Source organism: Arvicola amphibius, chromosome 8, assembly GCF_903992535.2.
Source record: "Arvicola amphibius chromosome 8, mArvAmp1.2, whole genome shotgun sequence".
In the NCBI taxonomy this organism is placed as follows: domain Eukaryota; kingdom Metazoa; phylum Chordata; class Mammalia; order Rodentia; family Cricetidae; genus Arvicola; species Arvicola amphibius.
Window position 1 is genome coordinate 129,057,234 of NC_052054.1, and position 26,919 is coordinate 129,084,152.

General features: G+C 40.3%; 1 protein-coding gene across 2 annotated transcripts in view; it reads right to left on the minus strand.

The window, feature by feature from the left end:
• The window catches only part of Pard3b (par-3 family cell polarity regulator beta), a 975,885-nt gene that overhangs the window by 194,831 nt on the left and 754,135 nt on the right, over positions 1–26,919 (minus strand). For both annotated transcript variants that reach the window (XM_038339874.2, XM_042055538.1), the window contains exon 19: positions 7,129–7,239. In XM_038339874.2, the coding sequence (XP_038195802.1) occupies positions 7,129–7,239 (111 nt within the window). The remainder of the gene's footprint in view (positions 1–7,128; positions 7,240–26,919) is intronic.

The window sequence follows — 26,919 nt, forward strand, 5'->3', positions numbered from 1 at the left end:
TCAGTTCATGATACTAATTTACATAATCTGAATGTGTGGAAAATGCTAATTTAATTTAGTCAGGACAAATAATCTTTGCATATAATATTGAGTTCATCATCTAGCAGGGAATAAAGACCTTTAGAACTAATGTTTTATTATGGCCCATTTCACTGAAGCATGAACAAAAATGATGAGCTTATTTAATGCAGGGCTTTGTTGCCATGGGCCGTTTGACTTGGGTCAAGAGGGGACACATCATAAACTCAGGAAATCAGAGAGGGGATGAGAAAATCCCACTACACAATTTTGAGTGAGAAACTTGGCCTTGCACACCCCAAGAAGAGTGTTATATACACTCTATAAGTCAGTGCCTTGGCAAGTTCAGGAGAGTTTGCCTTAGAAATTCAATGTGGATTCCTCTGGATTTTTTCTCAGAGTCTAACATCTGGAAAAGACCCTAGAGATCATGTAAGGAAAAATTTAGTATTAAAGATGCTTATGATTATTTTATTTGGTATATGACTTAATGTATTTCATTTGCAAGAACTAATATTTTATTTATTTGAATATGTATGCATATAATTAAGACATGGAAGGAATACATCAGTGATTGAGATTAATAAAATTCTAATATTTACCCGACAAACTAAATCTAGTCATAGGCTTCTTATTAGACATTTCAAGTGTCAACAAACTCACTGTTTCATAATACATTTTAATGTTTGGGGGTGTTTCTGTTTTATGATGCTCTACTAGTATCTTCAAGTAAATAACATATTGGTGAGTAGGTGAAGAATAGGATGAAAATGGTGCTGCAAATCAATATATTTTCTCTTGTATCTGACAGCTACTTACACACACAACACCAGCTAAAGTCCTGACTGTGTCTCTCCTGGTCCTTTAGCGCTTTTCATGGATTGCGGTGTAGAGTTTCCCACTCTCTATATGCGACAGACTCAGCTAGACCAGGTGTGATCTGAGCCATGCAAAACAGAAATTACTGTTTCTTCATTTTGTACATGGACTTCCCGTAATGCAGCCTAGGACGGATTAGGTTTTTGGCAGGCCATCCCCATGTTGACTCATGCTACACTTACCCTCAACTAAAACCATCAGGCACGTTTTTCATAAATTTGGTATTAAGTCAAACCTTCCATATCCTGTGTTTGTACGGCTCATTTCTGGGCCCAAACGTAAGACTTTACATTTATTCCTATTAACTTTTTTTCTGTTTGATTCTCTCCGTTCTTCCAGAGGCCTCTGTCATCATATGCACCGTCAACGTCAACCTCTTCAGTGCCTTGGAATTCATGGCTGATCAGCAGGCCACATCACTAATGTCAGTACTCAGCAGGCCAGCATTAAAATACATGTTCAAGAAAAACGATTTTTTGCACACTCATATATAAGGACTGTTCATTAGCAGTATCCAGAAGGCACAATTTCTCACACAACTAACAAATCTGCTAGAGTCACATCATCTGGCAGACAGTATTTCTCTTCATTAATCACAGGATACTATGAGGTGACACAGTTTCTGACATCCAGGGACTTTCCCTTACGGTGAAGTCTGGGGTTAGAAAGGTTCTCAACCCTGCACTATTGGCATTTGGATTGGATAAATCTCTCCTGTGGAGGACTGAAGTCACGCATTGCAGGATGTTTTAGGGATTTCTACCTAGTAAAAGGCAATGAAACCTCCTGGTCCCCATCCTTTTGCAGTAATGACATCAGAAATGTCACTACACACACCAACCTTCCTTGGTTGTACAGTGGCTTCTTCCCATTGAGAATCAACAATCAAGACCCTGTGTTTCTATGAACTAATCTAGTTATTATGTGGTTTTGCTAACATTTTTCATGGTAGAGTCAAGTATTCACACACACTAATCATTCCTATATCAGGAATTAGATATGTAGGTAACTTATAAAAAAGATATGAACAATAAGAAAATAATCTCACAAATGAATGGAAGGGGAATAATATAATCCTGATATTTAGAACAAAAGTTAGATTAATACTTGGGCAAAGATACAACAAGAAGAATTCCACAAGAAATGTGTGATTTGAGGTAAGCTATAAGGACTTTGTACCAGGATGCTCATCAAAGTGCTATCTGGAACAATGAAAAATATGTATGCAGAATAATTGACAATGGAAGATAAATAATTTATTATGCTATCCACAGAGACTATTCAGCAGTGATCAAAATGGAATGTTTAAAAAACATGAAGGGAATGGGAAAGCATTTGGAATATAATGATATAATGATGTAAAAATATAACTATGTTACCTATGCAGCATGGACAGCCATGTGTGAAAAAAAAACTGTTAGCCTATGCAGTGTGGATAGCAAGTTTCCAAATGATAAGTAGCCAAATAAAACAGATTATAAAGTGTTAACAATGGCTATGGGATTGTGATATGATTATTTGTAACTTTAATAATCTTTATATTTTTATGCTTCCAAAACGTTCTTCATGAGCTGTTGAGCTTTTCCCACCCCTGTGGTATGGGGTGTTAATTCTAGAGTAGCGTTTCTCAACATGCGGGTCACAACCCCCCCGGGGGGGGGGAAAGCAAATGATTTTCTCACAGGGCCACCTAAGACCATCAGAAAACACAGACATTCATATTAAGATCCATAGGAGTAGAAAAATTACAGTTATAAAGTAGCAATAAAAATAATTTATGGTTGGGGGGACACCAGAACATGAAGAACTATGTTAAAGTGTTGTAGCGTTAGGGAGGTTAGACAGCTCTAGAGAATGACTCATACTGGCCCAGGTATGCTGAGAAAGGCTTTCACACGTCCATGGGAGAGCACATGAAGGAAGGTGATAGTATTTGTAGTCTTCTTAAGGAAAAATTTTGCGTAGCTGGTATTTTTACTCTTTGGGCCCTACCACCCAGCTTCCAAATAAATACACGAAGACATAGTCTTACTTATGAATGACCAGCATTAACTTTGCTTGTTTCTAGCCAGCTTTTCTAACTTAAGTTATCCCCTTTCTCTTTAACTACATTTATTCTTTTATACGTTTTTTTCGTTTATATGTTATATATCTTTCTTTCCTTATTACTCTGTTGCCGGCTCTGTGGCCGGGTGGCTGGCCCCTGGCATTCTCCTCTCCTTTTCTCGCTCCTTATGCTGGTCCCTAGATTTTCCTCCTATTTATTCTCTCTGGCTGCCAGCCCAACCCATTTTTCTTTCGTGCCTAGCTATTGACCGACCATTCAGCTCTTTATGAGACCAAATCACACAGCTTTACAGTGTTAAACAAATGCAAAATAAAAGAATGCAACATATCTTTGCATCATTTGATGGAGGACTCTCATTGGTTAATAAAGAAACCGTCTTGGCTTTTGATAGGTCAGGATTTAGATAGGTAGAGTAGACAGAACAGAATGCTGGGAAAGAGGGAAGTTAGTCAGACACTTCAGGCAGACGCATGCCTCTCCTCTCTGAGACAGATGCAATGAAGCTCTGACCCAAGATGGACATAGGCTAGAATCTTTCCCGGTACAACACCACTTCGTGGTGCTACACACATCACTAAATATGTGTTAATATGGGTTAAAGAAAGATGTGAGAATTAGCTAATAAGAGGCTGAAACTAATGGGCTAGGCAGTGTTTAAATGAATACAGTTTGTGTGTTGTTATTTCGTGTGTAAAGCTAGCTGTGTGGGATCTGGGCGGAATGAAAAATAGGCCTGCCCACATCTCCTTACTACAGAATGGTGCCCACGTGGATAACTGAATCCACAGAAAGCTTGAGAAAGCTTGGGAAAGAATAGAGTAAAGCATGGCTTCTTGGTGGCAGCAATTCCTCAGGTCTGCTCTGCTTGCTAGAGATAAGCAAGCGCTCTCATATAAGAGAGGCTTCCTGACTCAGCTTTAGCTGCAAAACCCTGCAGCTCTTTAAGAGGTCCTTCCACCAAACACTTAAACGGTGTTGATGAAAAACTGACTGCATGCTTTTCAGTTTTCAGCTGTAGCAGGAAAAAAAAACTGTACCATTTTAAAATGCTGTCTTTCTGGGCCATCCTGCCAGAGCAAACTCTGACTCTTTCAAGCAGGTGGTCCTGACTATGGAGCTTTTGATTGCTGTTCAAGACTGTTGTAGCTTGCTTGCTAGCAGGGACCTTGAACCGCCACAGAGTTGTGGTGATGAACATGGCTACAGGGGGTACCTCTGCCATGAGGCTGGAAAGCTAAGGAATGGGCTGGATCTAGTTGTCAAAGTCACGGCTTTAGTCCTACCAATATTGCTTGGTAAATTAAAGACTCATGTGGTTAGAAAAAGAGAGATTCAAAGACGAAGAAAACCTCTAAATGGTTTACAGTGTGTTAAGAATATATGCAGGCTAAAGGTTACAGTTCTTAAAAGTCAAAAAGAAAGAGAGTAGTTGGGTGTGGTAGCACACACCTTTAATCCCAATGCCTGGGAGGCAGAGACAGACAGATCTCTGTGAGTTCAAGGTGTTGTAGCACACACCTTTAATCCCAGCACTGGGGAGGCAGAGGCAAGTGGATCTCTGTGAGTTCAAGGACAGTCTGGTCTACAGAGTTATTCCAGGACAAAGATATAAAAAGAACCTGTCTCAAAAAGTAAAAATAAAAGAAATAGAGGTTAAAGTAAAGCCACATAAAGATGGAAAATATACAGAAAATCTTGATACTGTGTGCTATCATGCTCTCTTTGAATTATTTGAATGCTGAGGAAGGAGCAACAGATGCTACAAGATATTTGTTTATAAATGCTGCTGAACTAATCCAACATAGATATTTTGAAAATACCTTGACTTCAGAATATGGATCTAAGGATATGACACTTTGGAAAAGAGATTCTTCTTTGTTTTTACAGAAAATGAGACCCTGTGGATTGCTTCTATCCCAATATGGTATGATAGACCGCGCCCTCCTGAAAGGCTGCTGTGAACACCCTCAAAAAACTACTTCATCCAACTGATGACTGAGATGAACCTGGCACACAGGTTACACCATGAAAGATCTGATTAACAGCGCCCCCATTCAGCAGGAAGCAGTTTGGAGAGAAATAACTGTGCCCATATTCCCAAATATTGTTTATAAATGTTCTTTTACATTTAAAGGGGGATATGATATAGATATGAATAATTTGCATTGGTATAGATTTTAAGGTCAATTTTGTTATATGTATATGTATTTCTGCTCTTGATAAAGATATTGTGATTGTGTAATTCATTTAAAAATGTAATGTATAATTAGGAAATATAGGTTTTGTTAATGGATAATCATTGATAATAGTTAAGCCTGTAGTCATGTAAGCTAGATTTCCTAGATATATAGAGATATATTTCAGTTAGATAGGCATTCCCAATATCTTTCAAAGACTACAGAATATGGCATTTAATGTTTTAATAACTTGGTCACTGATTTCACAGCACCCAACCCTAAAATCAGTTCCTTCAACTCCCTCCATGCCCTCCTGAGGCCATGTGGCTGGTAGGAAACCTGTACTGGATCTGTTTAATGTGTGCATGTGTAGGAGGTGACTTAAGTGCAGGCTAATGGTACAGTTCTTTCAATATTTTCACCAGACATATTTTAAGAATATTGGTCCTGAAGCCCCTACAGTCAGCAGAGGCAAATTTACGGCTTTGCTCCTAAGAACAAAACTCCCTCAGGCACCTGCATCCAAAGGCAAAACTAGAAAGGAAATGAACTCCTGCTTAAAGACAGCTCACCTTATTTTATGAGTTATCAATTTTCTAGCTGGCACGCAGTCCACCTGCCACTGGGAGATTTTTACCCCCATTTCAAGCAAGCACTGAACTGCAAAAAATGTCCAGTCTGCATTCTAGCAAACAATTCCGATTCCCGAAGATGAGGCATGGGACACAGTCTCAGTAAATGAAGTAGGGGGGGGGGCGCAGAAAGACCTATGATGCAGGCCCCCAGTGCACATGTCTCTGCAGTTCCCTGAATTCCATTCCAGTCCAGGATGACTGAAGCCGGGACTCTGATGGGGCACTTTTCCTGTCTTTAGGGGAGCTCTGCCAGGTGACTGGCCAACAACAATGCACAGCACTTGATTTTCCTTTTAACTGCTCTACTGACCCTGGAGCCAGGGCTTATCAACTTCTCAAAAATGAGAAAGGACTAAATAGCTTCTCCCCCACCTCCTTATTGGTAAAGTCAGTATTCTCAATAGAAACTGACTGCAAGATGGGGTTAAAGGTTAACAGGATATACTTCAGACTACGGTGTGCTAGAAAACACAGTGACCAGATGTGGTTCTCTTAGTGCGTACACTACGGAGACAAAATATAAGAATGGACGCTTAAAAACCATGAGTATAAATTTAGCTAATAAGCCAGCGACAAGCTGGACACATTTGACTTCCCCCGAGTAATCACAAATATGTACGATTAGATCCAGCTCTGCCTTATCTTAGTCCTTTTCCGAGCTTTATTTTGTTTGGAAGGCAAAGACTTGCAGGAACTATATGAATATTCAATCGCGTGTTGTAAAGTCAGATGTTTACACAACCACTTGGGAGAAGTGCCAGAATTAACGTCAAAGATGAGTGAAGGACCTCTTGCCCAACAGAACGCGATGCTCTTCAAGTACGAGAATTCGGCCCTCGCAAACTGCCATTGCTGTTGGATAGGAAACGGGCCCTTTAACAGACGGGCAGCGTGCTTTTCAGCCTGCTGATAGCCTAGTAAAAGACAGTAGCTTTGAGAAATGGAGGGCTTCTCAAATTACATGACCTAAAAGGAGTCAGCAGAATATAATTAAGAAAGGCATACAGCAGGCTGTCAAAAAACGAGTAACAGACTAGGGAACGTGAGAGTTCTAAACATCAATATCAAAATGACCTTTGGATTAGCAGGGAAAAAAAAATCATTCTTTAAGCCATGGGAAAACAAGCACTGATGGAGTCAGAACGGGGAGTAGCACAGTGTGGGATTATAGGTACTGATAAAACCAAAACGCAACTTGGGATTTCTTCTTATACATGTGATAAAGGTTGCCTGGGAGGTGGCACTGTCAGGAAGGCACAGCCCTCTGCTACGCTCCTGTTGGTCCCTGGGAGTTACTGACTCAACCACAGATTCTGTAGGGGACAAAGGGAGGGCTCGGTCATCCGCTCACCTTCCCGTCTCCTCTTTCGTCTTTTCCAGCTCTTCCTCTCCCAGGTTCCCGGGCTTCTGCATACCTTTCTGCTCCGCCTTTCCACTCTTATCGTCCTTCTTCTTTCCAAACCTAGAGGGGAGGAACAAAGTTAATAAGTCACACTTTTTCCTTGGAAAATGTAAGGTATGTATGACATGAGCTCATGCAGCTGAAATTCTTTATTCTAAATAACACAACAACAGTAGGCATGAAACTGAAGTAAAATCAGATTACAGAAGCAGGAAAATAACACAGTTGCTGTTTTTTCTTTTTTCTCTCCTCTCTTTCTGTCCTTCTTTTCATGAACATATATTGTATCAAGCGTAGCATTATGTCATTACAGGCAAACATTTCTGACTATTAATTCAATGAAGAATTAAAACACAGAATGATTACCATTCATATGTAACTAAAAACTGAACAGTTTTCTAATGAGACCCTCCAGAACTTCAGTTTATTGCCATTTTAAGGTAAAATACATGAAATTATATAATTACAGGTAACAAGGGAACTTGCTGAATATTCAGTTAAATGCTTTCCTTTTATCAAGGAAGACTCAAAAGCCCTGGGGGAAAGAGGAGGGAGTGTTTCTGAAGTTGATACACACTTCTCACTGGTTCTGTCCTAGCCTGGGATTAGAACTTGTCTACACTGTGTGCTCTTCTCTTTCTTCCAGGTCACAGTTACTCTACAACAGTGCCCCCAGTTCCCAAGCTGTTCTAGGGAATGTGATTAGCACATCTGTCACATGCACAAAGCGGCAACGGTGGCACATTATAAGACCGTCACGTTTCCTCAGCATGTGTAGGAAAATCTCAAATGAAGGGCAGCAATGGCTGAGATACAAGCAGGACCTATCCATCACGCGACAGTCGCCGCGGATGAAGTGATAGGGAGAAAGGCACTCCATGATGCACGGTCTGCAGTGCAGGCAGATTCTCCTTAAACCCTTTCACTTTTAAATATCTAGTCCTTTTTTATTAAATAGCGAATTTTAACTATGTGTGTTAGCTCCAATATATTATCTGATTGTCTGCTTGTCCACCTGTTCATCCATCCTTCCAACCATGCATCCGTTTACCCATCCATCAGCCCATCCATTCACTTACCTACCTATCTGAAAGCTGGCATGCTTCCAAACTAGCTCTGCTTAAGCGAGCCTTCGTCGCCTTTGCTGTGACAGAAACCAGAGTCTCTTTATGTAAAGATGTGTTACAAGATTTGAAGATGGTCTTATCCATCTCCAACTGGAATCACAATTTAAAAACAAATCACAGAATGATCTCGTGTGTGTATCTCCTTTGAAGTTCCTCTTTGGGTTGTGTTTCTGGTCATGGAATCGGTTACTAGCAGAGGGCCCCTCTGAGCATCACACCCGGGAGGCTCAGGCTCAGCTAAGCCGCTGTTAGCACGGCACCGACTGCAGAAAGGCTTTCCAGTCTTGGCTCTTCTTTTCAAACTACAGTTTCAGTTAATAAGCTTTTCTCGCAAACCCCCCCACCCACCCTTGTCTACTGCTACAGTTTTCTTGCTGCGCTCATTCTTTTCTGGGACATTGGTCAGCTGTCGCCCTTAGCTTCATTACTTAGCTTAAGGTCCTGTCCATACGCACATACTACCAACCAGGAGCCATGATCTTAGAGAAAACTGTCTCCCCTAAAAGTTAACAACTGTCCATGGGGTCAGGCCCTCACTTAAGGATGGGGGCTCACACGCTCCTTTCCCCTTTCTACTAAAATACTGATTGTCTTGACCTTACTCAGGTCTTTCTTTTTCAGGCAAACACAACTGCTCGGCATTCATGAGCTCAGGGGTCCTGTCTGACCACAAGATGCTGTCTTGCTCCAGTGCTCCCTCTTCCACGACGTCCCGTTTGTGGCCCCGCCCTCCGCCCACACCCACTCTGCACTTTCGTTCCTCCTCCGTCTTTCTATTCTGCCTCTACTTCTGGATCAATTCCTGCTCGTCACTGAAGATGTGACCTGCTATCATTTATAGAAGCAGCTAGGAAACCAAGAAAAAAATACAGACAAAAATGGAGGAACATCAACTTTCAAATATAATTCAGATTTGCTGATATATTCAAGACCTCAGTATAACCTACAGTGCAAGAGATATCTAAATAAAATTTCCATGAATATATTCTGTAGCTTTCTACGCTGTACTCAGAAGCAGCTTAGGGATCATTCTTATTATAAATACATTCACAGGAGACGTTAGCACCTCCGTACATCACTTAGATAAAGAATTCTTCTCCCAAGATGCCATTGAATATAACAACATTTGGACAGAAAATTCAAAACATTGGCGGGCCAGGGTAGGAAAGATGCCTTGGAAATTGATGGGAGCATAGTGTTGCCAAACCACAAGCTTGCTCCCCTCCTCCATATCCTGCATTTTATTAAAAATTTGGAGGTTTTGGATTTTTCAGACATAAAAGTAGCCTTATGTTTGAAGGTTAAAAGTAACCCAGACCCTGTTTGCCTTCACGGTTCTCACCACACCCCAGGCATAGTTTCCCTTTGGTACTAAACTATTTCACCTGAGCTGCGTTCAAAGGTAGCTTGCTTGGCTGTTAGTTTTAACTTCTGCAAAGTATTTTCCTTTTTATCAAGAACTTTTCATTAAATCAACCAGTTCCACAACGGTTGGTTATAAATATTTCATTTAAAGTCTATTCTCTTTAAGTTTTCTACCCAATAAGAATGGCAGACACAGCTGCAAAAATTCTCTTGCTAGAGTGAAGTTTACAGATCACATTGTTTCATAGAGTCTGGTGGGGGTTGAGAACAAAATTCGGGTTTAACGGTCATGGAAAGGGCCTTGCTTTGTTACGGTGAACCCAACCCCAAGGAAGTGAGCTGTATTTTATCTACGATCACACTGGCTTCTCTTCCCAGCTTTGCAGTCAGAGGACTCCTTCATCTTCAGTGGCAGAGGGAAAGGCAGGGCTTGAGTGGTGGGGAGGGAAGCATCTGTTTGCTGTCTCCTTTCCTTAGCCTCCCTCTGGGAAGTCATTTCGCAGCATCCTTACTAACCCAAGACCCAGAAAGGAGAGTGTGGGACGTTCATCTCCTCATCAACCATGCGTGTGAGAAAATTCGTGAGGCCCTTGGCTGGCTGTGGTCACTGCTTTGCATGCGAGAGATTTGGGACAGCCTTTGCCTTCCAGGCTGCTCTGTTTGTTGTCTGAGAAACATGAGGGTTGGCGACTCTGGGCCAGGTGCCTTAAGGAAACTGCTTCTGCGTTAGCCTGGCTTTAAGATACTGTGCTGAGAAGTCCTGAGCATACATATGGTTTCATCAATAACATTTTTTGTACATGCACCTAGGTAGTCTGTGTACAGAATCCCATGATGGATCTTTTTGTAAAGTGGAAAAATCACCTTTCAACATATTCTTTGTGTAAGTTTACATTTTCACGAATAAGTTTGCTTAAAACACCTGACCCTGTTCATTTCCACAGGGTTCCTTTTGTTCCTTTCTTCTTCCCTCTTCCTTCCTTTTTTCCTTCCCCTCTTTCTACCTTCCTGCATTTCACTTATTCTTTAAGAAGTATTTTTTCAGCACCTACTGTGTGTCAGACATTATAATAAACATGGGGTTTACATTCTCAGGGAGAAGATGGTCATCAGCAAGCATAACTGCATAGAAGCAAACTGTGAAAGCTGTTAGGAAGGAAGATGATAGGGACTGCAGCAACTAAAATATGTCAGAAATAATGCTTACCTGAAAATGGACAAAGAGAAGGGCCCCCAATGGGAGTGACACTATTAGGAGGTGGGGCCTTGTTGGAGGAAGTGTCTCACTGTGAAAGCAGGCTTTGAGGTCTCATATATGCTCAATATATGGATATCTCATATCCAGTACTTTAGATTACTTCCTGTTGTCTGCAAGTCAGGCTGCTCTCAGCTGGGGAAGTAGCTGAGAGTTCTCATGTCTTCTTGCACACTGCCTTGTTTCCCGCCATGACAATAATGAACTAAACTTCCGAACTGTAAGCAAGCCACCACAATTAAATATTTTCTTTCATAAATTTGCCATGGTCATATCTCTTCACAGCAACAGAAACCCTAACTAAGACAGTGCATTCAGGAGGTTTAGCAGGTGACTCGGTGGGAAGTTTTGTCTGTGGTGGAAGCAGCACACACAGAGACAATGAGCTGGAGACGGCATGTTTTCCAGTCAGTAAAAATGGTGGCTGAAGTGAGGGGCTAAATTGTCTATGTTGGTCTGTATGTTGTCTATGGATCACAGATTGGGCATGCCTTCTACTTTACAAAGAGAGTGAACCTACGAACCAATATCAACTGTCAGGTATACAGCTACCCTTTCTCAATACAACTCACTCAACAACCCCGAGTGGTGTAGGAGGTCCTTCTGTATATATGTTGCTTTTATGGTTAATGAATAACGAATCTGCCTTGGGCTGTGATAGGGTAGAATAGATCTAGGTGGGGAAAACTAAACTGAATGTTGGGAGAAAGAAGGTGGAGAAGTAGATGCCATGTAATTGCCACTGGGAAGAGACATGCTGGAAACTTGCCGGTAAACCACAGCCACATGGTGATACACTGATTAATAGAAATGGGTTAAATTAAGATGAAAGAGTTATCCAAAAAGAATCGAGAGCTAATAGGCCAAGCAATCATTTGAATAATATAGTTTCTGAGTGATTATTTCGGGTCTGGACAGCCAGGAACAAATGAATGGCCTTCTACTACACCTGAGTACCTTGTTTCCTGTAGGGTGAATATTTCAATGTGAATTTTTGGCAGTTATCTCTGTTTCTAGCTCTTCTAAATACTGGAGATTTTCAAACTCTTCCCAGACTCTGTACACCTTGAGGAATGGATAGTTTACACAGTTGGTGTGGCTGTAGTCCTGATATTTCTCATGTCTCCTCTCTCATTTAATTCATGTATTAATTCTGCCAATTTCAGCCTAAACTTTTTCTTCTAACTACATACACTTCACTGGGTGTATGTTGTTAGCACACAATCAATGCTGGCACTACTAAATAATGCCTTATGAAGGACTGGAAAGGTTAGGCGAGAACAATGTTCAGATGCTCTTGTCCTAAGTCAAAGGGAGCTGGACAGTATTCATTTCTCCTGCTGCAACAGAAAATACAGGCACCAATGATGCCTTAGCAAAGGTTACAGAAGCTGAGCATCCATGATATTAATATTAGAAACTCAAGGATCAATGTCAGATGTTTAAAAACACAAACTTCACAGTCATTATGTTTTCTGAATTTGGATAATGGTTCTTCTACCCCATAACTAGCTATTTTACAAACTATGCATGATATTTACTCATCATTTTATAAATTATAGACTTTGGAAAAGCTCAAGCTAAGCATAGGGGCAGAGGAGTTCAGAAGCCTTTGACTACTATTTCCATAGTCTATTCTGAGATCCACCCCTAACGGTTTCTGTTGTTTGACTTCTTCCAAACCGGGCTCTACGTTAGCACATTCACACGCTGATGAACGCTCGCTGCATCATAACCTCACATGGTTCTGTGTTCTTCAGCTATTGTTTCTCTTGAAAATTTATGTCACAAAGGTCTTAGCTCATTTAGCTCACATAGGTCCCATTGTACTATATGAGAGTTAATGAATCTGATAAAAATTCAGTGAAAATTGACCAATTAGTACCCCACTCTATTGTTTTGGCTACCTAGGAGGCAGTACCTACTTTTATGTTAATATTATGGAAAGAATAATGAATGGATTCATTCTTTTGTTTGTTACAAGGCAATCTTGATTAAAAAGAATACTGGATTTTTTTTTGTCTTCCCATGTATACCACTGGGATGGTGTTATGGACTGGATATGGTTTGTTCCACACAGATTCAGATTCTGGAACTCAGTTCCTACTGTGTTAGTGTTGACAGCTGATGGGATCTTTCCGAGGTGCTGTGTCTAGTGCAAGGCAATTAGGTCATTGGGACATCATCTCACAAACAGACTATTGTCTTTTTTAAGAGTCTAGCTTACTAGGTTAGGTCTCTTGAGAATAAGATGGTTCTCTTCAGATTGACCACACTATTGTGAGAATATATCGTCACAGATGAGGGTCCGTCTCGGGTCCCTCCTTCTCCTCAGAACCACACACTTCTCATTTCCCCTTTTCTGCCATGATTTGACACAACACAAGGCCAAGTGAATGCCATGACATGTCATTGCTTCTCCAAAACTGTAATCAAATACACTTTATTTCTGTAGAAACTACCTAGCCTTGAGTATTTTGTTATAGCAATGGAAAGCAGTCTAAGGTATAGTACTAATTCCTGTGACACTTAAAAAGGAATATAAAATACTGTTAATCCCAGAATGCTTTTAGGAACATGAAGATAATGGTTTAGGTCTATACATCCAGCTTATGGAATGCAAAGATAGGTAGGGGCTGCTCTTCTAGAATCACACAAGTAAAAGATGACTAAATTGATACGTTAGTAGCTAAGGAAAAGCAAGGTTAAAATCTTTCTTGGATTGGAAAATTGCCTTAGTTAGTAAAGTGCTTGCCATTCAAGCACGAGGATCTGAGTTTGGATCCCCAACACCTACATGGATAGTCAGGTAGATATGGTGGAGCATGCCTGTAATCTTCACATTGGGGAGGTAGAAACATGAGGATCCCTGGGGAACACACGCATGCATGCATGTGACAGTCGCTAGCACACACACATGCACACGGACATACACATAAACACACATGCATCCATACATGCAATCATGCATACAAAGCTCTCTTATTAATCTTAAAATAGTAGGGTAGTTGGACTCTCGAAATCAAAATGTTAATTTTGGGGATGTTGTTTAGACATTCCTCCCAGGTAAGTTTAGGTTTCTAAGACGTTGACAAGTAGTGTTAAAACAACAAACTTTTTAATCCCATATTCTATTAATCCCTTAAGGCTACATCCCACCCCCAACATTAGCATCTCCTTTTTTCTGAGGTGTCATTCAGTTCTGGGGTGTGGCTGCTGTGTGGAGGTAGGAGGAATGGAGGACTTCATAGTAACCTTTCATCCAGAGCAAGGAATCTTCAGATCCCAAATAAGTTGTTTATTTTTAGGCTTAAAAACCAGGGCAGTCTTTCCACATAGCTGCCTAAGTGGATCAGACAGCTGCTGGGTAGAGGCTCAGGCTAGGCTTTTACTGAAGTCAGCGGCTGGGAATCCTTGAGATAATTTGCTTTCCTCATTTTGAGGGGCTAGAAAAGGTGATGGGTTTGCAAGCACTGAATACATTAAAGAAAATCTAAAGGGTTCAGGAAGCAAGGCAAACACGTATCACCAATAACCAACGTTCCTGAAAACAACGCAACCAGGGCCCGGGGAATCTGGTTCCTAGGAGCCAGGGTGGGGATCCGTCAATCACAAGACAGCTTTGCTGGTCATCTTTGTAACAGACGCAAACTCGACTCCGAAGTTATTAACTCAGCACTTAAGGTTAAATAAAAGAGAAAAAAGATTTATGATGAGGCCAGAAATTAAAATTAAATTAAGCATGAATGTGTGAGCAAAAAAAAAAATAAAGATACTAATAAGGCCCGATTTTCAGATCCACAGAGGGACTTTCTGAAGCTTATTAGCTGTCCCTGCCACCCAGGGTTGAAGCTGTTCTCCCTTTCTGGTTTCCAGAAGAAAGAGCTACTCAGGAGCACACTGACTCTGATTAATTTCTCCCATGGACTCTCACTGGTTTCAAGACATGGTAGGCAGAAGCCTCAGTGACTCTGGCTAAACACTTAGGATTTCTGGGAAATACGTTTAACATCATTAAAGAAGTAGATGTTTTCTGCATTTTAATGTCCTCTTAAGAGTTATAAAGGCTTTTCTTTATCAAATGTTTACTTATGTGAAAGTGGGGTGTGTGCACACCTTCTTCCTTCTCATCCTTTGTAACTCGCTCTCGGGCTTCTCTGAAGACTAAGTAGACACATCCCATGTGCAGGAAGTCAGATGTCAATCAACATTAATAGTCTCTTCTCATGTGTGCAACTTTGCTTTTTCTTCCTTCCATTTCCTCTACTTCCTTTGGCAAGCACAAAACTCAGGAAAAAACTGTTTTGAGAGCAAATTCTACCTGATTCTTAACCTTACTCTGTTAGCTGCCAGAGGTTCCCCACCCTGACTAGACTTCCCAGGCCCTGCCTGTTCAAGCGCACTGCCCTCTGACTATAGGTTCATCCTGCAGACAGAAAGAACAATAAAATTCTTTTCACAGGGCCACAGGCCTGTGGGGGTCAACTCAGCTCAGTCATCTGCCTGGACTGGGAAAACCTAACTCTGGCCAAGAACCCAATTCTGGGAGGACTACTTAGAAAGGTTTATGGAAGCTGGGGGACCTTATCCACAAGCATTATATCAAATGTAAATAGAGCCAAAATCCCAATTGCAGGGGTCAACGTGCATATGATTTTCCCATGATCCCCTGTCAGAAAGAACAGGTGACAGTGACCAACCTAAGTGTAAAGAACAAATGGACAGTCTGAACAACGTGACTCATACGAGTGTGTTTCCCGACAGTGAAGAACCATATTAAAGGGAACCTGAATGCGATCACTCCATCTTCAGATGCAAGAGAAGTGGGATAGATGTTCGCTGGCATCCATGTGCACCAAGCAAGAATAAACGATGGTGTGCCAGATCGAGTCTAATGGGAGCAAAACTTGTCTTTATAACTCTGATTAAACAAAAAAATTATCACTTTGATGCCCAAATTAGCATCTTTTCTCTAGCATATGGAATTAATTAGTTGAGTGACAAAGAATTAGTCCGTGTAGGATGAAAGCTGAAATCATATTTATCTGAAGTTTAAAATTAAGAGCATGCAGTGTTAACTCTAGCTTGTTCGTCTGATGTACTGTATAATCTAAAACTGCATGTTGCATATGGGGGTTTTCATATTCCTCTTCCTTTTAGTACATAAACTTTCCTTGCAAAGACAATCAGAACATTTCAGATTTTTCTCCCCATCCTGGAGGTGGAAAACTTTTCCATTGTGCCATTAAAAAAATCTAAAATTATATGGGTTTTTTTTGTCTCACATTTATTGTATAAATACAAAGGAAGCTAAGCAATTAATGCATGATAGAGCTGGTGAGAGCCTCAGACAATGGGAAAGAGTGATTATGATTACACTGGTTTCTAATAAGAGCTACTAAGTTTGAAACTTTTCTTAAAAGGTGAAAGCTCTCCTTAACTTTGGTTTAACATACTTTTTTTTCTGAGAAAAGGCAATTTTGAACATGGTAGAATTATTGAGGCTATTTTCTGAGAGAACACCATTCACTAGAACTCCTATCCTGTGCGTTGATGGGGTCATAATATTTTGCTGACAAGCTTGTGTGGGTATATTTATCTTTGATTGAGACTGGATGGAGAACGAGTTCAAGAAGGAAGTGTGGAGATGAGGAAGGTTCTTGCTGATAGAAACCATGCCATTGTTCACACCGGAGCTATTCAAGGAACAGGGCGGGTCTTCCATGTTTCCGTTGTTCTCACTCACCAAGCACACGAGGAGTACTTTGTGTTTGGCCATGTCCTCCAGGAGGTGCAGGTAATAAAGCAAAGTGGTTGAGTAGCGTTTCTGCTCTCATCCTTAGTAATGCATGCAAAGAGAAGGGTGCGGTGAGGCTACTGGGAAGATCACACCTATATGCCTTCTTTACATTCTCTATTTTAAAAAGGGATCAAAGGGCTCCTCCTAACTCGGCCCATCATAAAGCTTCCCGTGCCAATGATATCCTCAGAATCCACAACTCACCACCCAATTTCATTTAGGCACAACAGCAAGCTGGCTACAGCCACCATGTACGTCTACAGCCTCAGCAAGACCACATGAGTGAAACAGTTGCTTACCTCACAGAAGCAATGATTACTTGACTGTCTTGGTGCAATGGGGGCACTAGTCACCGTTGAGCTCATGGTGACCAAACACCTTTTTTGCGGAACCAGTAGGTCAAAATGCAGCATGAACTTAAAACCAAAGCCATTATTAGAGATGATTACCGTGAGAGACATCACCAACAGAAATAACTCACAAACTTTTCTTACAATACACCTTTGGTTTCTGATTTTGGCAACTATTGTCCCCTTAAACTTAGGTTTCAAACATGTACGTATAGCACAAGGTAGATACTATGCTCTCTAGTTTGTTGGCTTGTCTTTGTCTTTAGACTTCACATAGTCCTTATCAACATTATCAATCCATACTCCCGGGCCTGTACTCTTTTACAGGAGAGGGATTTTTGGGAGAAGGGGGTAGTTTTTAAAAAGCCCTAGTAGTTTATAAATCATATAAAGATTATGATTTCAACATTTTTATATTAGATTTAATGTTAAGTAATATCTGTTCTTATATTTTGTAAGTACCTTATCATTGAGTCAAAAAATAGAATTGATTCCTGACTGTGACTTAACAAAGAGAAAAAACTATTTATATTGAGAATTTCTGAATGAGATTCTCCATGATAATTTTGACTCTTCTAGATCCAGAGTGACATGTCTCAGGAAACATATCAAACCTGTTTCCTGCATGTAGTGAGGAGCTGTGGGTAGGCCTGCTTTTCATCCTGTCCAGCTCCTGCATGGTTAGCTTTACACCTGAAATAATTACACGGAAACTGTATTCTTTTAAACACTGCCTGGCCCACAGTTTCAGCCTCTCATTAGCTAATTCTCACATCTCTTGCTTTAACCCATATCTAATAATCTGTGTAACACCATGAGTGGTGTCTTACCGGGAAAGATGCAGCATGTCTGACCTGGCGGCTGGCTTCATCGCATCTCTCTCCCTGAGGAGAGGCATGGCAGTCTGACTAACTTAGGAGAGGTGTGGCATCTGACTGAGCCATCTACCTCACTTCCTTCTTCCTGTTCTGTCTATTCCACACAAGGGCTGGCCAAGGCAGTTTCTTTATTAATTAACCAATGAAATCATCAGATAGATAGAAGACACACCTACATCACCTGCAAGACTCTCCATTCCTTTTTAAAGTTTAATTTTATTTTATGTGTATGAGTATAACCTACATGTACGTCAGTGTACCCATGGATACCATCCCATGTAGGCTGGAAGACAGTGTCAGAGCCCCTGCTACTAGAGTTACAGATGGTTGTAAAACACTGTGTGGGTACTAGGGATCGAATCCAGATACTCTGGGAAAAAAAAAAACCATTGCTCTTAACCACTGAGCCATTTCTCCAGCTCCTCTCCATTTATTTTTAAAAGTTTGCAAACTGTCAATTTCCAAAATTTCAATACTTACTCTGTGAGCTTAGAGATTTGGTATCTATGAGTAAGATATGAAGAGTGACTGAATATTTCAAATACAGTTACTGTCCACTCATTAATATGCACAGTAAGTACTGTGGGCATTCTCCAGACCCCATGCTGAAGGAAGTGTGGCCCAGAATGGCAACGACTAAAGGCTCATCAAGATATCGATAATGTTTCCTTTTGTCCAAAGGACCCAGGACAATCATTTCCCATAGGAATCGATTTCCTATGGGATTCTATTTTATAAAAGAATGGATATAATTCTGCTCTCTGCCCATGTATCATCACAAAAGAATCTATAGCAAGGACGAGACAGCAATGACAGCTGCATGTCTGACTACGTTTTGCCATCACCAGCACTTCACAGAGAATCGCAAATAATGCACAATCACAAAAGCCCGCTTTTGCCTGGAAATGCTTTAGTGACTTAGCACGGTGATGATTTACAATTTGGCCAACGGAATCAGAGATTGATTTATAGTCTGTCCCAAGCATCAGTCTTCTATTTGCGAGACCGCTAGACTGTGAAACTACTATTCTGCTTTGTAAGTGTGCCTTCTTGTCCCTCCCCTTCCTGTAGAAAATGGCTAATTTTTCCTTTCTTCAATACCACAGATGGATAATTCCTGCAGATTCCTGATGTTTTACAGGACAAAATGGTTGCCTATGTGCTCAGAAAATGACAAAAGAAAGCCGTGGTAGAGAAGGCACGTATTTGTAATGAAATGCCCAGCCCAATAAAGCATATGATTAAGTAAACCAGAGGTTCGAGCCTAGGCTGAAACATCCCTAATGGGTTATAGCATATCTGTTTAAAAATGTGAGTTACTTTTCACCACTTGAATTCTTTATCTCTGGGGTTAATTTTAAAATATCAGATCTATTTGTAATCTTATCACACAAAGGAATGACAGTAAGAACGACGTCTTTTTGTCCACCTGTGTGTGTATGCAGGTGGCAGAGTATTTTATGCTCTCTTAACCTATGTTTCTGGATGGCTCTTGATGGCCAGGGTGGAGCATGCCGTCAGGGCCACTCACACGAGGGTTGGGAGGACAACTGTCAAGGGTAGCATCTGCAACCTGTGTTGTTTGGCTTTGGATTTAATGCTTCTGGTTTCCCCATGTTTGTAGTCTTTCTAAACTTCACCACCTAATATTGAAGCGACTTCCAATAGCTAATCTTTTCCACAAACATTACTCATATTTGATTCTGTAGGAGCCTATGGTATTTGTGCTTTTCATTTTGGAAGGTTATTTGGAAAGTCAAGCCAATATATTTTTTTTTCAAGTGTGACTAAGCTGGTGTCATTCATTTTACACTGTTCCTGCCTCTCTCTAGGACCTGTCCTACTGAGCTCTGGGTGCTTGCTAATCCAGTCAATCCAGTGATGGAAGACTCAGTTTGGATAAAAGAACAATAAATCCAACCATTATCTCAGTTCTGTAAAAGTAAGATTTGGGTGTAGTAGTGAAAAGGGCGCAGAGAAAGATTCAGCAAAATGTACAGTTTGGCAGGGGAATCCTGAGCAAACGTGTTTCATCTTCAATTCATCAGGTTAACATAAGAAGAGGTGGTTCCAAATGGCCCACCATTATGATGCCCCAATCAGGAGACACATGAGTAATTATTCCAAAAGGAATCTCCAGTCTATATAAAACAATAACTATTTTCTAAGAAGGCAAAATAGCTTAAGGTATTTCATAAGCAATTCAAAATATAAAATACCATTAGGAACTCAGCATGCAACACATCAAATATGGCTTTTATTGTGTACTTATGTACATATGTATTGGAGCTGTATTGGGTTTCTGTGTAAACTACACCTATTACATTGATTTTATGTAGGCACAAATATCAAAAATATCTTTTAAATTGATTTATTTTTGCGACTTTATGAGTGTGAGTGTATTGCCTGCATGTATGTCTGGGTACCACTTGCATGACGGGTGCCTATCAAGTCCAGAAGAGGGCCTCAGATCAGCTGGAGCTGGGGCTACAGACTCTTAGGAACCATCATGTGTTTTCTAAGAGCTGAGTTATTTCTCCAATCCCCTAAAAAATAATTTTTTAACAGATGCTTTGGAAATCACATTTATTTAATTATCTGCCTCAGTGAAAATAATCCACTTGAAATTTCAAGAATAAGAGATTTGTGTGCAAAAAAAATGTTTTTAGTGTTTCAAGATTTAGGGAGTTATAAAAAAATCTCCTATGTCTGCAGGGACCATAGTATATTTATCTAATCCCTCCAAAAGCTCAGAGAATCTAGAGACCCATTAGTGATATTTGGAACCAAACAAAGACTTGAATACCCTGACTCCGCCCAATGGCCCTTCTATTAGCTGTGTTTCACAACTGTTTGTACATATGTCATCAATTATCAAACTGAAATTCTGAAGCCTTGAAAAGGACCACTTTTCTCCAAACAATTTTTTAAAGCTCCAATTGTACAGTAGTTATAATGACAAAGCCCAATTTAGTACCTACTGGGCTAACGGTAGCATGGTAACTAATGGGGGAGTCTGATAACTTTCCATTATCTCAAGTTCTCCTTTTCCTGACATCTCCCCCGCGTCTGCAGGCAGACCCTTAGTATATGCCATCTGATCATATCAGGTCACCAAGAAACAATCCCTTGATTATTTAGCTCAGCTGGGTAGAATGCTGTGGTAATGGGGTCAAGGTCATGGGTTGACTCCCTTGTGTGGACCAGTTAACTTGGACCGACTCCATAACCACAGCCTCTATTTCCAGACCCAGACAGTTTTACAAATGCGTGCCAGTGGTCAAAGGGGCGCTCGCCAAGAATGTGTGGGCACAGCAGCATAAATCCATCATTTACCCCAGAAAAACACCTCAATGCCAGCTTTGTTCAGCACATGTGGGCTAGCTGTAACATTTTCACAGGTGAACAATGAGAAAGGCAGGACATTCTTCCAGATTTTAGGCTATGAGGAACTGAACGTTTAGAGTTTCAGAAGAACTTTGTAGAAACTGTGTAAGTGTGGTGGAAATTCAAGCAAGTTTTTGTTAACATGAGCCAATTATTTCCACCAGCCTCAACACTGTGGAAAAAATCAAAGTTAGCAAAACTGATCTACTCTTGTAGAACGTTTTGATTTTAAAATTTTGTTCAGATTTTCTTTGAAACCAATAGTCTGTGGTTCAAAATATAAATTATGTGTGACCCAAATTCAGTCTGTAGGATCCTAGTTTGTGGATATTTTGTATCTAAGCATCAACATGTTAACACGTGTGCATTTTAATTAATGTACTTATCCTAAGTATAATTTCCTCAGAATTCATAGACAAATATACATTTGGTTCCACCATAGCTAGGAAACAGAGTATCAGAACCCCACACCTGAAGAAGGACGTACAGCGTCCATGGTGCCGGCGGTGTGATGACACAGAGATTCATGGGTCTATAATTGTTGGGTACTTTTCAGATGAGGCAGAATCAAACCATGATTGCAAAACCCAGCCCAGATATACGTTTTTAAACATTCAAACACAGGGATTGCGGATGATTTTTTTTCCACAACGTCCTCCATAGAAATTTAAAAGTCAGCTGAGCCAATAGTCAATTCTGTATAATACAGTTTTGTAGTTTAAACGTAAAGCCCTGAAATAAAACATTTTGCCACAATTTCAAACTGCATAATGAGATTTTACAAAAAGTCAAAGTCATGTTCCACTAGATCACCCAAAGAGAGGGCCACAAATTTGTTTTTCAAGAATCTCTCAAGATGTAGGAAAGGAAGATTCATAATGCAGTCTCAAAACTAATAGGAAACAATGTGCACATACTCATTAGCATATAGGTGATTTATGAGATAATTAGCTGACATATGACAAAGCTTTAAGGATTCCTACAAGGTATCATTAAATTGTTTTCCTCACAAGCAACACAAGGGAATCAGACTTTGTTGTTGTTGAGTCAATAGACTAAAATGTCCTGTAAGTAACCTAAAAATATTTAGTACATTCAAGAATATTTACCAGGTGTTTATTATATAAAAGGTTCTGCAATAAGAGTTGGAAGAAAAATGAGATACAACACTTTCTTTTGAAAAGAACTTTTAGTGTAGGGAAGCCTTCTGGAATCTGACAGAAGAACCCTAAGAGTGCAGAGAGGAGGGTTCCCGAGTTACAGTCTTGGTATTGTAGCAGATCCAGCTGCTCTCGCTGGTTCTAGGTCTTCATTCTGTTGCTGCCATGTCCTTGCAGCTATACTGAAGTGCTCATACCCTCCAGCAAGCTCACATTAGTCCTCTCCGGAACAGTGGCTCTCAACCTTCTTAATGTTGCGACCCCAATCATAAAATTATTTTTGGCATTACCTTGTAACTGTAATTGTGCTACTGTTATGAATCATAATGGAAATCTATATGTTTTCTGATGATCTTAACTGAACCATGTGAAAGGGTCGTTTGACTTCCAGAGGGGTCGAGACCTGCAGGTTGAGAACCATTGTTCTAGTAGGTCCCAGGTTCTCCAGAGACTGCCCATAGTGCCCATCCATGGATGGAGGCTACCAACGTCTGCTTGAATACAATGAAGAGTCTCCTGCTGCCACAGACTAACCGCAGGTCTATAGTGAAGCCCTCCTAGACAGAAGGGAATGGAGCTGAGGGCTAGTATTTTTCAGTAGGGATATATTAGGTATATTTTAGGCAGACATTCAGGACTATATAAGTTTGTCACTGAGGTGAGAAATTTGCCATGCTAAAGAATGATGAAAAATTCTTTAAAATCATAATCAGAGTCTCAAGAAGGAATCCAACACACTCCAATCCAGCGCCAAGGTCACAATAAAGACTCATAATCCCCACTCAGTCTTTTTACTAGTGTGCAATCAATTCTCAGCGAGTCAGGGCTTTTCATCTACTATGTAGATACCCGCAGCCGCTGCTTCCCCTTTTCTCTGTCTTTCCATTTTTATAGTCACCTGAGGACTCATTAGTGTTGCTACCAGAGGATGAGTAAAGGAAGGGAAGGGATATAAAACTTAAAAGGAGTCAATTTTGTTACCTTTAAGTACTTGGCGGAAGAAGTTTGTGGATTATGCAAAGACTTCAATTATTCATAGTGTCTCTGTCAATCTTACCGCAGATAATTAAGAGGTGACTGTAATCCTCCTTGGAATGCTAAAGGGACTGATGGCTGTAGCAGATACCCACAGTAAATAAAACGAAGTGAGGTATAGGTTGTTCTGAAGGAGGCGCAAATTCGGGGTCCCAACTAGCAATCAAACAAGCATCAATCTAGCAGACAGTTTCATGAAAATAAACATGCGAGGTATGGGCAAGGATCTCAGAGCATGCGACAGAGGATGAAGACAATGTCCACACTTAGGAATGCAACTCACACAAGACAGAAGCAGCTCCAGTGGATGTGACATATGAAAGCCTGACCCCTTGACCATCCATTTAGGACACACAGGGAGAGAGAAACGGATAGAAATGCTTGCCAGGTGCAGGGAGGGAGGGTGGAAGGATATTTGGGGCTACGGAAATGTTTTGTAGCATGACTATGGATATGCGACTGTCTGCACTTGTCAAAACCCCCGGGGCTGTATACAACAAAGAGTATTCTCTGTCATGTATTCAAAGTAACCAACGAGGTGTGCTTGTGGGGGAAGTAAATAGGAATACAACTATAATTAAATATCTTAGAAATAACTAACAGCTACACCAAAAGGCTATGGGAAAGAAAGGTCTAACTAAGCACTGGAAAATAGTGCTCTGACTAGACACCGTAGGGCTAAAGGCAACAAGAATTATATGTAACTACTGTTCCCTGGTTAGTGTAAGAGTATGGGCTAGAAATTGTGAAAAACTTTAGGAATATGTTGACACTGAAAAAATCAGGAAATACAATATGATTATATATAGAATATATATAATTATATGGAGAAAAAGATAATATATTTTAAATTACATATAAGGTTATATATTGCACTATAAATAATATACATTATAGCCTTCTCACTGAGAAAAAAGGTCAAATAAGAGAAGAGGGAAATCCAGAATGAATATTATGGTGTTTGATTAGAATCAGTAGCCTCAGCATAAACTAATGTGAGAACCAGAAATAAATATATGGGTGTGCATACACAAGTTAGTATATAACTATATATATATATATATATATATATATATATATATATATATATAATCTTTATCTTCAAGTTCTATCTGCAGAGGTGATCTATAGGCAATAGAGCCCAGGCGGTACAATCATAGAACCAAGATCTTTGTTTTTGAAATTAAAAGAAAATAAAATTATGTCATCTTTGAAAAAAATTATGATACCTGGGTTGTACTTGGGAAAACCAAATTAATCTGCAGCATCATGGAAGCAAAAGAAAAAGGTTCTTGGTAACGGTGCAAGAGGTTAAAAGGACTGGCAGTTGTTCTGAAGGAGTCTCAGCAGTCAAAACTGGAATAATTTGAGCAACATGGTAAGACTGGGTGATAATTTAGGATCAACTTGCAGTCTATCTTGGTACAGATTGCTGAATAAACAAATGCGTGGGGAGAGAAGGAAAGTTTCCACTCTAGAGAAGAATGGCAATGAATGACGTATAAGGAGTGGGTGAAATGGGGAGTCACACTGGCGTACCCCAGGAACAAATCTGCTGACCAGACACTGCTGGATGCTAAGACAATGGGTAAAAGTATAAGGAAAAACACCCAAACATGCAGACCCCAAATCTCCCAAAAGGTAATTTACTGATCATAAGGAGAAAAAAAAAATACTGCCACAGTAAAGGAATGTGCCAAGTGCCCTTTAGTAAAACAATTAAGGTGAAACCAAGCAGTTACCATACATATCAACGTTAATGTGCCTCCATATTGAGAAACATGCATTGCATCTGCTGGGATTCTGCCCCCAAAATGGATAAGCTCATTCCAATTATGATAAAATCATATACCCAAATTGAAATAAGTTCCAAAAAATAAGGAGCCACTATTCTTCAAAGTGTCAAGGTCATGGAAGGTCAGGAAAGACCAAGACCCTAGCATAGCACAGGGAGCCGAGAGCAAGGCACTGGTGAAGTCTGAATACGTTTCAGAGATTTGCTGTAGCATCTTTTGTTTGTTTCTTAGTTTGGGTCCTTGATCCACAGTTTATGAGAAGTGAAGGAAAGAGAGGTGGGAAATAGGCTATTAAAAACTAACGTTAGCTGTAACAAGCAAATTAAAAATTAAAACAAAAAAAGGGAGAAGGTGACATATAGTCACAGACAGCTGAAGGAATACATAGTCATTTTAATTCTGCTTATTATATCTATAATTGCCTGCGTCCCACTTAGTCTCCCTTCTTATTCATTTACTACAGATCTTCCACAAAAAGGAACGAAGGCACCGTCTGGCTCTTTGAGAGACTATCGGATATGGGTCTTTTGTCGCCTATTTGCTTTGCCATATACAGTCCTCTCCCTTGACCCTTTTGGATGGAGTTAAAGGCAAGGAGATCGCATCCAAGCAAAGGCAATGCGGACAGCAACGCTGACAGGAGCGGTAGGTGGTAGGACGGACGCTGAGTGCTGAGAAAAGGGGAAGGTGAGACGCAGGGAAGAAAAGGAAAGAAGGCAAAAGATGAACCCTCCCAGACCCATTACACAGCAACTTCTACTCCTCAGACGCTGCGACACTTGGCACTTGGAAGACAGCCCTTCAAGGAAATTTCTTCTTCAGGCCAGCGGTAATTAGTACGTCTGTTTTTGCATAACTAGATTTTAACTAGTAAGGGTTGAAGAAAGGCGAAGCTCAACAGAAGTTGTCATTTTGAAAATTTAATTTCGAGTTTTCTGTATATAATACGCCACAGGCAAATGCACGTCTGCCCATAATTTTTAAACAAGAGGACTTAAGTCGACTGGCGTTTCCACTCTACTGTTTGCTAAGTTATATTATCACAGGGTTTCAGGATGTTGCCATTTTTATATGTTAATTATTGGGAATCATATGCTATAAGAATCAAGCCGGTGTTGTTAAAGGATATAGGATAATATTGAAGTCACTTATTAAGTTAAATATAAAACAGCAATATAAATCAATCACTGTTATCTTCTCTTTGCTATATGCCTATTAAAATCAAACTCCATTTTCTTAAAAAAATCTAAGAATAACATTGGGCTTCTCCATCACCACGGAGCTTTGGTTCTTTCTGAATTCAACCCCTCAGACTGAGTGTGCACACATACTTCTCACTTAATGTTTCTCAAACGCTCAGGTTCACTGAGGCCGAGCCTGTGAAGCTGAGGGAGGGGGACCTGGGTGCCTGTCAATACAATGCCTGTAAATCATAGCCATGTGTTTGACTGCATCTAACATTTTTGGGGGTGGCGGGACTTTGAAATAAAAACCAGAGGTAGTTTGGTGGATTTGTAGTGAACTTGCTGAATGATAAAGCTTTTGAGAACAATCTTCGCTTGTATGCTTCAAATTCATTACAGTTTT